Source organism: Aptenodytes forsteri, unplaced genomic scaffold, assembly GCF_000699145.1.
Source record: "Aptenodytes forsteri isolate BGI_AS27 unplaced genomic scaffold, ASM69914v1 Scaffold15, whole genome shotgun sequence".
NCBI classification, from domain to species: domain Eukaryota; kingdom Metazoa; phylum Chordata; class Aves; order Sphenisciformes; family Spheniscidae; genus Aptenodytes; species Aptenodytes forsteri.
Window position 1 is genome coordinate 5,464,300 of NW_008795129.1, and position 13,606 is coordinate 5,477,905.

General features: G+C 42.5%; 1 protein-coding gene across 3 annotated transcripts in view; it reads right to left on the minus strand.

Moving 5' to 3' along the window:
• Window positions 1–2,400: 2,400 nt before the first annotated feature.
• WASHC2C (WASH complex subunit 2C) overlaps window positions 2,401–13,606 on the minus strand; it is a 39,397-nt gene continuing 28,191 nt past the window's right edge. The window contains exons 24-30 of one of the 3 annotated variants that reach the window (XM_009277721.2): window positions 12,435–12,554; window positions 10,751–10,813; window positions 9,833–10,045; window positions 6,902–7,513; window positions 6,126–6,300; window positions 2,621–2,888; window positions 2,401–2,528 (exon numbers count right to left, since the gene is read on the minus strand). In XM_009277721.2, the coding sequence (XP_009275996.1) occupies window positions 2,752–2,888; window positions 6,126–6,300; window positions 6,902–7,513; window positions 9,833–10,045; window positions 10,751–10,813; window positions 12,435–12,554 (1,320 nt within the window). In that variant the 3' untranslated portion in view covers window positions 2,401–2,528; window positions 2,621–2,751. Of the gene's footprint in view, window positions 2,889–6,125; window positions 6,301–6,901; window positions 7,514–9,832; window positions 10,046–10,750; window positions 10,814–12,434; window positions 12,555–13,606 lie in introns of all 3 variants that reach the window. The other 2 variants (XM_019471727.1, XM_009277722.2) reach the window with 2 other exon arrangements.

The window sequence follows — 13,606 nt, forward strand, 5'->3', positions numbered from 1 at the left end:
CCCCCCCGCCGTAGCACTGCGTGCGCACCGTTGGTCTTTCCACAGGGAAGACGTGCAAAAACATCATTTATACCTCAAACTCGACCCGAGAGGCGCCGACGGATTGCTAATGCATGCTAGCGCAGCACCAGGCCCCATCAGAGCGCAAGAGGGATGGCTCCGTGCTGCCCCATCAGAGCGCAAGAGGGATGGCTCCCAGTCTGCGCAGGCCTCCCCCCTCTCCCCACCCGGGACAGCCCCAGCCACGGGCAGGGAGACGAGCACTGCTCAAGGTCTTTAGCACTTCAAGGTAAAGCGGGCAGGCCGGCCTCCAGGAGCAGTGCTTCCCTCAGACGATCACAGTCTTCCAGCAAGGTACTGGAGAAAACAAGCTTAGCTTATTAGGAGGTGCTAATTACATTAACCACTTTACTTTCCATTTAGGTTTTAAATTACATAAGACCTACCCTGACTGTAGCTGTTAGGTTTCAGGCACAGTTAAAACACTCAGAACAAATACTGTGGTTTTTTACATGCACATAGCAGGTACGGGAGCCCTCAGACAAAAGAACACTGAGCAAGTCCTGCATGCTGTAACACTGAGTTTCCAGCCCTGCCCTTCCCAGAAAATACAGCCATGGTTTATGAAATTTGCAAGCCAATTTTACACACCAAGCCAAAACTCAGTTAAAGCCTCCGCTTAGACCATGCCCTCCCAAACGTGAAGTGCCTAGACCAGGATTTGCAGTCTGCTATGGGGAGTTAATTGAGGACCACACATTTTAATAGGGGGAACAGAATCTCCCTGTGCCAGTTTAGAAAGACTGGGGAGGAGGAAAGGTTTTGATCTATGTCATGGTGCAATTTTCAATGAAGAGCTTTTCTCTACTGAGCTTTCACGTTAAAGTTTAAGAAACACTGTAAGGCAGGAGCTTTTTTTCCTTCTACTCCAACAGCTTTTGGCCCCCAGGGTTCTTGGCTTGTGAACAGCACTTTTTGCAATGCTAATAGAAGTTATTAATGTGAAGGGCCATGAAGAAAGGAGGATGCAGAAGGGAAATAGAAGAATTCACCATCTTTTTCCTCTCGCCCCCAGTATGTCTTTGAAGTCCTTCTTAGCACAGAAGAAAGGAGTAAAGAAGCAGTCCAAATCATGTATGAGGCATATGCAGCAGATGTAATGCCTATAAATAAAGTGCAAGTGCTCTCACTGTAGACACCCATTTGCAAATAGCTCCCACATTCTTTTCCAAGCTGCTACTCCCAACTTACCCCCCACTTAACATGAATCATTGCCAGGCCCACCTATGGCGCAAATCAATACACAATGTTTCTCCCTTATCCCTTCCAACCTTCCCTTCTGCTTTACCCTCATTAGTGCTAGATGCTTCGGCTGTAGTATTTACTGTGCCTGATAAAGTAAGTCCAACTTGAGAAACAAGAGACTGAAGCAGATGTCTCAGAACAAGGGCTTCAGTGAAAGTCGGAATTGCTCTCAAAGTAAGTCCTCTGGGCACATGCTTTAAATTCAAAGAGAGCAGAACAGTCTTATGAGTTGAAGCTAAAGTAGTACATCACTATCATAAAAACAGCGCATTAGTTTTAAAGTCAGAATTGCAGGCAGTCACTGGTAAAGTAAGAGAAACATTTGATCCTTCTGCATTTATGCATTTGCTCTGCTTGTATGCATGCAAGAGAGCAAGTGTCTACCATTGGGCATCAAGTATGGTTAATGGCATCAGTTCCAGAAGGGCAATCTAGAAAATACAGGAAGCAAGAAGGTTAAGCCAAATGCATTGGACAGTTAAAGGGATTCCACAAAATAGTGACCTCCTGTAAACAGCCTACAGTGTGTCACGGACGAGAAAGGAAAGCAGACAGCAAGCCTTTGGGCACAAGCGAGTCTCTGCACTAAGGTACGCACATACGTTTGTTAACCTGGAAGTGACCAAGCATGCTCAGTACCAACGGGCTTCTTGGAAAGTGTTATTTGCAAAACTTTGGCAAATCCAGGCAGGTGAAAAAAAACTCATTTAGTGGCTTACAACTTGAACAGAAGACAATGTTAGGTTTCTGTTGTTTTCATGGAGCACTAGGTGCTCATCTGTAATGCACTCTTTCTGGCAGAGAAGTTTTAACCATTGTTATTTTTATAGACCACATTAGCTGCCAATATGAAATACCTTATCTCTATCTGGTGTCAAGTCCCGCACTAAGATTTGTTAACTGCTCGATTACATAAGAGAAGCTGTACCTGACGACAGAACCCAGCCTTACCCCAACATTGGCTCAGTAGATTGGCAGCTGACCCAGACAAGGCATGGTAGTGGTTTTGGTTGTTTTCAAGTCATGATGCAGATGTCCTTAGCAAGCGGACAGAGGACCGCAAGTAAAGAGGAAAGTAAGACATACAGACAGATCTGGTTTAACAGACTCCAGTTACTATTTATCAATTATTTTCTCTATAGATCTGTTCAATAAAACAAACTATACTTTGCATAATAGATTACTTCATTGCAGGTATTGCACAGGCTATATTCATCTGGGCACTATGGAAACAAGATAGCAGGAGGTTACTGTCTTTTTTTTTTTTTAAATATATCATTTAGCACAATTAGACCCAGCACAAGAGAATACTAACCATTTAAAATGGGTAATCTCATTTAAATATCCACAGCCATCTCATTTCAGCTCTACTGATTAGAGAATCCAGAGCATTAGTACTGGACAGGGCATAAGGAAGGCTTCCTCTCTGCAACACGCTCCCCTTGGCTACTGGCCTCCAAAGGCATTCAGCGGGTCATCAAATGTGCTCAGTGTCTTGCTTTCAGATTTTGCTTCTGAAGCTGCTTGGGCAGATCTGCTTTTGGGAGTGGGTATCTTGACTTGACTGCTAGAGAAGATATCATCTAAAGGGGGGGGAAAAAAAAAAGCCACAGATAGATTTTAATGTGAAGTGACCGCCAAACAGAAGTAACATGTACATAAGAGTCTCCAGCACACAGCAGTGACTGCCAAGGACATTCTGTGATAAACAAATGCTTTCCTGCTGCTTGCGATTCTAGATGCATTTATAAGGACATACGTGGGAGCTGTTAGCTGTAAGTCAAATTAAGAATATTTTTTCTTCTCACTAGAGCAGAATAATACTTGTATTTTATAACATGTTCAAGCTCTCATAAGCATTTGAGAAGTACTAATAAATCAAACCTCCACAATGAATTCCATCTTGCAAGTGCCAGATAACATCCCTCTTATCTAGAACATTAGTGTCTGAGGAACCTGAGAGATCCAAGAGCTGTGAGACTGTTGCCAAAGAAAATCAGAAGAGGAAAAGATGGTACTTGCTAGTGACTACTGTTGCGATATCCAGGAGCCATACAAGAGTCTTTAATCTACAGCACAGTAAGAACACAGCATAAATCACTTGAGAACAGAGCACAGTTAAGATGCAAGGAGGCAGACAGCTACAGCTACCATCCTGCTGAATATTCAAAAAGTCTGTCTACAGTCCTGAATCAACATCTCCCACCACCTTTTCCTCAATACAAGCATTTCTGTTACAAATAACTAGGACCACGAAATGGAAAAATATCACGTTGCTATTAAGACAGAGCTCTCTCCTGAAGGATAGCAACAGATAGAAATGAAACCCTCCAACCTGGATACCCTGTGTCAGCTGCAGAGCTCACAGACCTGCAGTTCGTGCTGTGGCTAGTGCTGCTCGTAGGACTGTGCTCATGGAAAGAGATGGAGCTGCTACCATACACATGCTGAAGTGTTGCCCTGGGCACACACAACAGTGGATCTCTTCCTATACACGAAGGTTTTAAGTTTAGGATACTCAGATTAGGCAGTTGGACTATGAGGGGGTAAAAAAAATTTACAAGACTGAGATATGTGGATCACTAGTGATTCACAAGGTCAGTATAAGTAGCACATAACTGGTCTTGAATCCCTATTAAGAAAACACAGGTCTTATACAGAGGTTAATAGCCATTTACTGGTCCAGAGTATAAAAACTAGTATTTCAACCTTCAGCATGTATCCTAACCTTAAGCAGAGGCCAAGCACGGAGTGGCCTATCACAACATGCTTGCCTTTCTCTTCTCACTACTTCTTCCACTCCAGCATGTGTCTGCTACTGTGCTGATCATAGGCATTACACGGGAATAATCCAGGACAGCATTTCAGCACAAGAACATTTTAGAAAGGCGGTAAAACAGAGTAATCCCCTACTGGCATCATTCCAAAGCAAGAAGCTATCACATGGATTAGCTTCACAGCAGAGGGCAAGTACAGTGAGTGCCATCAGCAGTAGAGGTATCACTCCCATTTTATGACAAGGCTTAAAGGAGTAGGAAAGTTTTGGCCATGGAAAACAGTATTTGTCAATGCACAAGAAAGCTCAGTCACCAACTGGCAGACTCTGAGACAGGCAGAGGTGACATCAAGATGTTTGTGTCATCAGCCATAAGGTCACTGAGGAGGCTAGAAGGATAAAGACCTGCGAAAGAGTTTTTCTTAATACTGCCACCACAAGCCTAACACAAATGTAGTGACTAGAAGCTATGGCAGGACAAAGAAGGAAAGCAGCTTGCAGCCTCCACCCCCTCAAACTGCACCCACTTACTGTTTTATTTGCAGCACAAAGCATCTCCGAAGGCAACAATACACAGCCCTGACAACGTGCTACCATGATCACTTAAGCCAACCCTTAACCTGAGGCATAGGCAAGTGCCAGTTCTACCACTCTACTGCCAGCAGGGCATCCCCACCTTCAGGCATCCTCCCTATTCTCCTGTCCGTTTTCTGGAGCTCCATAGCTTTGGGCACAAAGTAGCTGCATACCTATGGCTGCACCACAAAACAGCCAACACTCTAGAGGAAGATGAAGTCTATCAGATACAGGGTGCTGTAGATGCTATAGATATCGAGATCAGATGTGACATCAAACAACAAGCTCTAGCACCAGAGTAGTTGTCAAAAGTGGAAGTGCAAACGACAGGTTCTGTTGTGGCTAATTTTCCAAGATACTTTCAAGTGGCACTCTACAACTGTTTTTTTCAACATGAGGCTCAGATTTTTGTGCTGAAGTATTTGGAAGGGGTAGCTGTTTGGGAAATTCTTTCATTTGCTATTAGGCTACATGAAAAAAATGTAAATAATTAAAAGAAGATATTTTAATCATTCAATACATATTTGAAATACCTTGCCTGTAAACATTTAAGTCTTATTTTTTATATAAATTGGGAAGGTTTTGAAATCTCAAGATGTTCATTCTCTGGCAAGTTTTCTAACACATTTACAGACTTCAGCCAGGTCATTCCATCAGGCTGGAATGCTTAACAGCAGTCCAAGCAAAACAGTGGTAAGTCAGATTCAATTTGAATAGGTTAGAAAGAATGAAGACTGACAAGAACCAAAGCTAGAGGACAAGGGAATTTTTTTGTCTTAGAGGAAAAGAAATACATGTAATCACAAAGAAGAGCTATAAACACGAAGAGCCTGAGAACAGACAGACATAGTCAGGGATCAAATTACTTTTGATACCTCCACTGACGGAGAACAAGAAAGAAGCATGCTTTGTGTCATTTCATATTACTGTATGCTGCTTTTTCAACAAATTATACAGGGCACACTTTTGCTCTCAGGTGTAGTATTTGTAAATTGTTCTAGGTATACATGGATGTAAACAAAATCTTATGGACTCCAAGGTAGTCAACACACTAGTGAAGGTGGGGTGGGAAGAGATGCTAATTTCTTCATATCAGTGATTCATCTGAAAGTACAATACAAAAAGCTGTGCAAATTGGAACAGAGAATGCATCTCAGAGCCATAACAACATGAGATTAGTCTCTTACTCCAGACAAGAGAAATTTTCTAATTCCCACAGGTGAGAAAATCCCTACAGGAATTAACTATTCCTTCTCTCAGAAGAATTTTATACATTCTCCTAAACCATTTAAGTTCTGTGCTAGTTCTACAAATCTAGGAAGTTCTCATCCAACGTTAAAATCCAAAGGTGACCAGAGTTTTCACAGCAGTTGAAAATTTAAAAGAAAGCAAAAGGTTCTAAAACATCTCCAATGAATGCAACTCAGGACAATATTATGAGATTAGCAGCAAGACACTAGACACTTACCCATATCATCATCAAATATGGATTTTTGTTCCACCTTTTTCTTGGTCTTCTTTTCTTTTGGTTTTACAGTAAGATCCGCAAAAATATCAATGTTATCGTCAAACAGGTTAGTCTCTGGTATTTTCTCTTTTGCTTTGTTCATTGGTTTAATTGCCTCAGTAGCAAATATATCATCCTTGGAGCAAAGCATAGAGAGATCATCAATACACAACACACTTCAAGAGAATAGTCAAATTATCTGTACACAGCAGCCAAGATGTTTAGAAGACTGACAGCCTTGGGCTTCTCAAACCCAAGAAGTTTGAGTCCCTTCTCCCCACGGAGGACTCGGCAGAAGTGCCTTAGTGTGGGATTGTGCACAGGTCAAGTACAGCACACAGAGGCTTGTATCAGCTGCTCAGCCTGCCAACTTTATTCCTTTTTTAAAAGAGTTATTTGAGCCGCTGTGCGTTGAATAGACAGCTAAAGATAAGAACCAAATGCTTTATTACTCTGAAAAGGGTCATAATCATAGGTATGTTGTCACAGCACATTCAGTGACATGCCCGCTCTGTGTTAAGGCTCCACCTTTTAATCCACTCTTGCTAATAAGGGGGTGAACATCCAAAGAAAGGGTTTCTATTGCCCAGTAGCAGAGCATGATTGACAGTTTACTTCACTACCGATCCTGTACACCCCATCCTACTCAGCAGCATCCATTAAGCTTGTGTCTAAATAGAGGGGTCTGCATAAAGCCGGGGGATCAAAAAGGCCAAGGTAGCAGGCTCAATTATTACCTCAAAGATATCTTGGGCAGTAGGGTCAACAGCTTGCCGGACAGCAGATTTCAACTCCTTTTTTCCAGTTTTCTGACAGGTGAAGAGAGAGTCTTCCTCTTCCTCCAAGAAAGGTATAGGGCTGCTTTTTGTTGAAGATTTTTGCTGTACAGGCTGGAAGAGATCATTGCTGTCTTGATCACCCAGAACAGACAGATCAGGCTTCTTCTCCCTGCCCTTGATGGGTTTGTTAGCCGCACTGTCTGGCATTCCCTCCTTTAACTTTGATTGTGCAGCTGGTCTGGATGTTGAGCTGCTTGCAAAAAGGTCTTCTGATTCAAACAGATCATCCCCTTGGTCTGTGGATTCTGGAGGAAGGAGTTTGTTTGTCCCAGCAGACAAAACATTGCCGTGAGCTGGTAGTGACAAGCCAGAGAGGAAGCCGTTTTCCTTGGACTCTGCTTCAATAGCAAGAGGCTCCTTTATGTTCACTGTTGCTGACGTCTGTTTTGGTAGAGAGAATTGTGATTCTTTAGCACTGTCCACCTCCTCACTCTCTTCAGACTCTTGGGCAGCTAGACGGCGGGCCATTCTGCTAGGTGGTCTTCGTTTTCCTGTAACCTTGATCCTGGTCTGCAAGAAAGGAGTAAAAGCAGAGCAGGGTTATATAGAAGGAAAAAACCCCACACTTCACAGAAGACAGGTTAGGATTCCTGTTATGTTTCCTTGTAGCACTTTGTCCGCCTTCACATCACTGCAATTAACATGCATTATCCATGTCATACTAGCACACTGAAACTGAATTAACTACAAGTTCTGCTCACAGCTCTGTTTTAAGTAACTTAAACAGCTACATGTACATTTAAACAAATGCTCAGTTGAAAATCTTGAGCAAGGAATGCTGAGCAGACGCTGATTTAGGTTGTTTAGGAGAAGCAGCAGGAACCATGCATCATCCATTCTCCCCATTTTTCAGAAAGGGTAAAGATGGACAAGTGGGACATTCAAGCTTGGCATAGTTTGCAGCAAGGTTCAGAAAAATAACCCAGGACTTTTGATTTGTTGCCCTCTGGTCATTCCACAGCAGGTGGAATTGGGGTACAAAAGCAACAGCACTCGCAAGTAGAGTCACAACGCAGGTCAGCAAGCCACTCTAGCCCCTCGGCTTTAGGTAATACCTTAGTCAGTCTGACAGCTTGCTAATCCATAGGCTTCTGTGGTGCAGTTAGTCTGTACAAGTCATGACTAATTATATTTTCCATTTAATTTCATTTTATGCATAGCCTGCTGCAGTTCATTCCTCTGCTGCTTTTAAAAAAGCCCCCCTGCAAGTTTCCATTATAGCCGCTACCATATCCCACATGGACAGGAGCATTCACACAGGTAGGAAACAGATCAGTACAACATCCTCTTCCCTTTTGTTAATTGCTGTGTTGGAGTAGAAGGACAATCTGGATGGATATGCTATAACACAGCTTAAAGAAGCCATGTGCTTTTGTCAGAATCATTGTAGAAGCATATCTGCCTTCAGAGCGTGGGGTTGTATTTATCAGAGCATGGCTGAAAAAACAGGAAAATCATGATGGAAGGGTGATGCGCTTGAAATAAACTGATTCCTGCTCCATGCACTGTTCTTTGAAAGGACAGACAGAATGCTGGGTAGGTTGCTTTGTTCCAGCCTTTAGAAAAAAGTGCATTTGGCTGCATATATTTACAACTTAAACTCAAACTTGAAAGGTTCAAGAAGCAATGACATGCCAAAATTAAAACATGTAACCTGAGCCACAAAAAACATTCACTGTATAGTTACTGAGATGCTTCTTCTCAGATTATGTCTGTAAACAAACATACATCATTGCTATGCTAAAGTGAACATTCCAGGTTGACCATATGCAGCTAAAGGAGCTCTATTCTTTTGCAAGCCTATCTATTTAAAAGTATCATGATAAAGGGTTTTTGTCTCTTGTGCAGGACATGCTGCTATTGGAAACAACTATGCCCACATGGTAATGCATTAGTCTGATGTACAAGCTTTAAACCCATTTGACACTAAGGGGTCATGCCAGCCACTGTGGTGACAGCTGCTGCATCTTCCCAAGTCATCTCTGCCGCTCATCTAGTAATGAACAGCCTCAGCAGCATTAAGCAAAGAAAGAATCAAAGTTAAGATCCTAAGTTATCTTATTCAGATTGCTGCTCTCAGAAAACCCAAGAGATTTATAAAATCATAAGCACCTAGACCAAATCTTAACTACGTGGTTCAAGCTTTTTTTTTTTTTTTTTTTAAATAGCCACTAAATCTTACACTAGAATGTGTCTTTTGCAGTCCATAAAGTAAAAGGTATGAATAAAAAACAAGTGAGTCAGGAGGCAGAGATCTGGCATGTCAAAAGCTGTAACACTTTTTTTGTTTTGGTTTTGTATGGGTTTTTTCTTTAAAAACAAAGTTTTTATTTGAAAAAGAATTGGGAGTGACAGTTCAGGAAAACATGACATTTTTATCCACAGAGGAGGTAAAGGTCAACCTACAGCAGTGATGTGTTCCTAATATCTTGCCACAGCAGCTGTCCATAACGTATTTTATAGTTAGCCTGGAGAGATGCCTTTTTTATGGTTTTCAGGTTGGCGTCTCCTGGGACAGGACAAGATGTTATGCTAAAATACCTTTAACCTATAGGGAAAACCACTGTATTTGGGGAACATACACATGTACCTTAAAAAGGCACAGAATTAGGCATATGCATAAGTCCCTTACAGAGCTAAGAATGTGGTAGGCTTGACTTTCTCTTCAGCGGTCCACAGAAGTGAGAGGGGGATTAGATTTCCACACATCCATTTAGATTCAGATAGACCATACTGTTAGCAGAACTTGCATACTGAACCACAAATTCCTGCACGAGGACAGACTGCATTTTTAATCCCTCCTTCTATCCTCCTAAATACCAAGGTTACCTTATTGGCGCTGTGCAAGGTATCCGCTTGCATAGGCTGATCAAAGCTTACACCTAGTTCTTCATTGTTTCCTGCAGCAGAGAAGGCTTCGCTGTTCTGTAAATCCTTGGGCTCATGCAATGGAGTGTCCAGAACTGGTAAGGGGGACTTTACATTGGAGACCTTAGGCATTGCACCAGGTAATAAGGCTGCAGGGTTAATAGCTAAGTTAGCCTACAAAACAGAGAAAACAAAAACATACACACAAAAAGAGATCATGTTAATACTGCTCAAGAGCAAGCATGGCTCCAGAGAAGCAGCAAGAACTAGCGTATGTAGGCATTCAAGTTCTACTTCTACAAGTGCCTGGCCTTTCTCACACCTACGCACTTCTGTGTCTCCCACGTCCTCTGTCTCACTAAGCCTGTGGAGTGCTCAACGCTATTATCCTGTATGAGAGCTTCAGGAACAGCATAGCCACATTATGTCAGACGAAATACCTATGTAGCTCAGTATCCTGTCTGAGGACAACAATGGTTCTGACGTTAAGAGTGATGCTGTGATATAGACAGTTATTAGTCATCTCATGTCAGAAGAGGGACATAACCAAACCCCCAAAACCCTAAGAGTCTCTGAACATACCCCTAGGAGCCTCTGAACATACTTTAAATAGTGCTGAGAAGAATAGCAGGTCAAAGAGGAGCCCACCCCCTGCCCCCCAAATAGAGTAAATAGTGCTGCTCAGAGTCAGGTCTGAAATGGGAGGGGGAAATAATATTAAACATGCAACACAGAAAAAGTAATAGAAAATACTCCATCTGAAAAATTGCAAGAGTAAGGTAAGGAAGTAAAAAGATTTTGTTTCAGGAAGAGCCATCAGTGAGGCAAGAAAGATTTTTTTTTTTCTTTGAAAGTCAAAATGCCAGTAAAGTTAATTACTTGTAGCTTTCCAATCCGAGATGAGGGCTCTTTGGTTTTAATGGGAACAGGACCTGTAGATTTCTGCACAAAATTACATTGGATTAAACAAGTGGACAAGTTTTTATCAACCAGACCATAGTTTGCATTTTAATACATCTATAGAAAGCAGCTCATTGCTTACAAACTTCTTCTGAAGATACCTTGTTATCGTCACATTCTACCACCAGAGCTACAGTCACTCAATTTTCAGCTTCAGTTCCCCACATGCCATAGCCTCATCTTCATTATCACATTTCATTCCACCCTCCTTCTACCTAATATTATACTTTGCCATAGTAACTCAACAACTTCCATCTTCTTCAGGTGGACACACCACTAGTCAAATCAGACTGTGACAGCTACCCTCCCTCCTTGCTTATTCCCTCCCCTAAGACCCTCCGATGCCATGTTGCCAGACCATGATATAACTAACTTTTCTCTTTGTGACTGGCTATAATAGGGCCACAGACTTCAATGAAGCCCACGCTCGCTTCTGTAGCCAAGAGGGTTACAAAATTGTACCTCTCAGTCTGCAAGGAAAACAGCTTCAGAGAAGCGAGTGCTCCTCTATAGAAAGCAGGCCATCAGTGCCAGAAATAAGGCTAGGCTAAAAGAGCAAGAGCAGCTGTCTGGTCTGAAGACTTGGGTCAATTCTAGGACTCAGGGATGAACCACATCGGCTGAGGTGCTCTTCCCAGGCCTTGCTCTCTACAAGTTTGTAGTCTACCATGGTTCTGTGAGCTAGGCTGTACTACTGTTGGTGTGACTGGGCAGTCAGAGCTCCTTCAGCCAGGTTGAAGTAACTGAGGTTTTGCAAGGGTTAGGACACTGGTTTGGAGGTCTTGATAGCATGACAGAGGAATCCCAGCGTCCGAGGAGATCGTTCTCCACTTAAATGCATGTGGTGTTCAGCTGAACCTCAGACAGGCTGAGATCATTCCTATACCCGGCTGTCAGTAGCTACAAAAAAGGGAAGACGAGCGTGATTCTACACTTCAAGGAACACTTCACCATAAGGGAAGACAGGCTAATTACTAGCCTTACAGACTTGCTCTGCATTCCTCAGCCCAGGGGAGAAAAAACAACACCCCCCCCCAGTGAAAAGCCTCCTACAGATGGAAATCCAACAAGTAGCTCTGCTGAGGCACAAGCCCGAATTCAGATCCAGACTGCCTCTCCCAGAGACCCCTGGTTGTGCAAGATTAAGGACAGGAGTAGGAGTCTTGTTTGCTCATCATAAAGTCTCTAAGATAAGATTCTCAACAGGCACAGATTTGTGCTGCATGCCCTGATCTCCTTTCTGAGAAAGCCCACCTATACTTTAAAGATCACATTCACTCCAACAGACACTGGCACTTCAGAGAAGAATGAACAACAACCCATTTTCAGTCCAACTGGACCTGAGGTGTAGGTCTTCACTGCCTTGTACTTTGCCTGTATAAGTGTGTGGGAAATGAATAAAACACTATCAATAGCATTTAAACTTCTTGCTAGTAACAGTGCACCCGCTGATAAGTGGAGACAAGTTTGGCCACGCGTTGCCGCTTTGCAGCCAGTGAATCCAGGCATTAGTTTTGATCTTTTCACGAGACTTATTTAAAACAAAACAATACATCTCCTTTTTCTTTGCATGCTGTTCAAGGCAAAAGATTTAGGTACTTGCCTCTGTAGTTACTGCCTTCAGAGCTTCATCTTGTTTAGCATTTAAAGCATTTTCTAGAAGGTTACTGCTCTCCAAGGAAGGGCCAGTACTGGCCTTAAGTGTTTTCTCCTCAGCTATTTTCTGAAAGCATTAAGAGCACAAGTCAACATGAATCGGGTAAAAAGCATGGTCTGCAGATTAAAAAAAAAAAAACAAAAAACAAGCAAAGTTTTTTAAAATCTTGCTTCTATCTGAAAAGAAAACTAGCCACATCTTTTGACTCCGCAGTGCATCATAGGCATTGCCTTTTGGGTCTGCAATGACAAGGGCCTTCCACTCCTCCATTCCTTTAGCCTACCTCAGCCTTTGCTGTCTATGCTAACGATAAATAATGAGAGTTTCAATAACCTTCCAAATGCATACATATTTCCTCATGCACAGGACAGCAGGGAAAATAAAAGCACAAAGCTAGCTAAGGAACGCTGCTATTTTTATATTTTCAAGCAAACAGGCTCCATATATAGCTGCCAAGTGCTAATTACTTAAGACCATCTCTTCCACAGTCCTCAAAGAAACTGTTTCTAGGAACTACTGCCAGTTTTCTAGCCTAACTTCCAGCTATAGACATGAAAATAGACTAAAGTAAAAGTTGGCTTCAATTTAACTAAGCTAAATACATTTAGAGTAGCAGTTTAGAATGCATGTTAGGACTTTGACCTCAGACCACCTATAATGCAGTCTAGTTCAATACTGCAGCTGCTCACCCTCTGAAAACAATCCAGTGATCACAAGGATTTTAATACCACATTCATTACCTTAAATCAAACCAACCTGCAGAGACATTAATTACATAAGTCAGAGCAAGGCTCATCAGTCATTGCATGAACTACAGGGAAGTAATATTAGCAAGTTAAACAATTGTCCTGGTTTCAGCAGGGATAGAGTTAATTTCCTTCCTAGCAGCTGGTACAGTGCTGTGTTTTGGATTTAGGATGAGAATAAAGTTGATAACGCACCGATGTTTTAGTTGTTGCTAGGTAGTGCTGACACCAGTCAAGGACTTTTCAGCTTCCCATGCTCTACCGACTGAGAAGGCTGCAGGTGCACAGGGGGCTGGGAGGGGGCACAGCCAAACTGGCCAAAGGGACATTCCATACCATGGGACATCATGCTCAGTACATAAACTGGGGGAA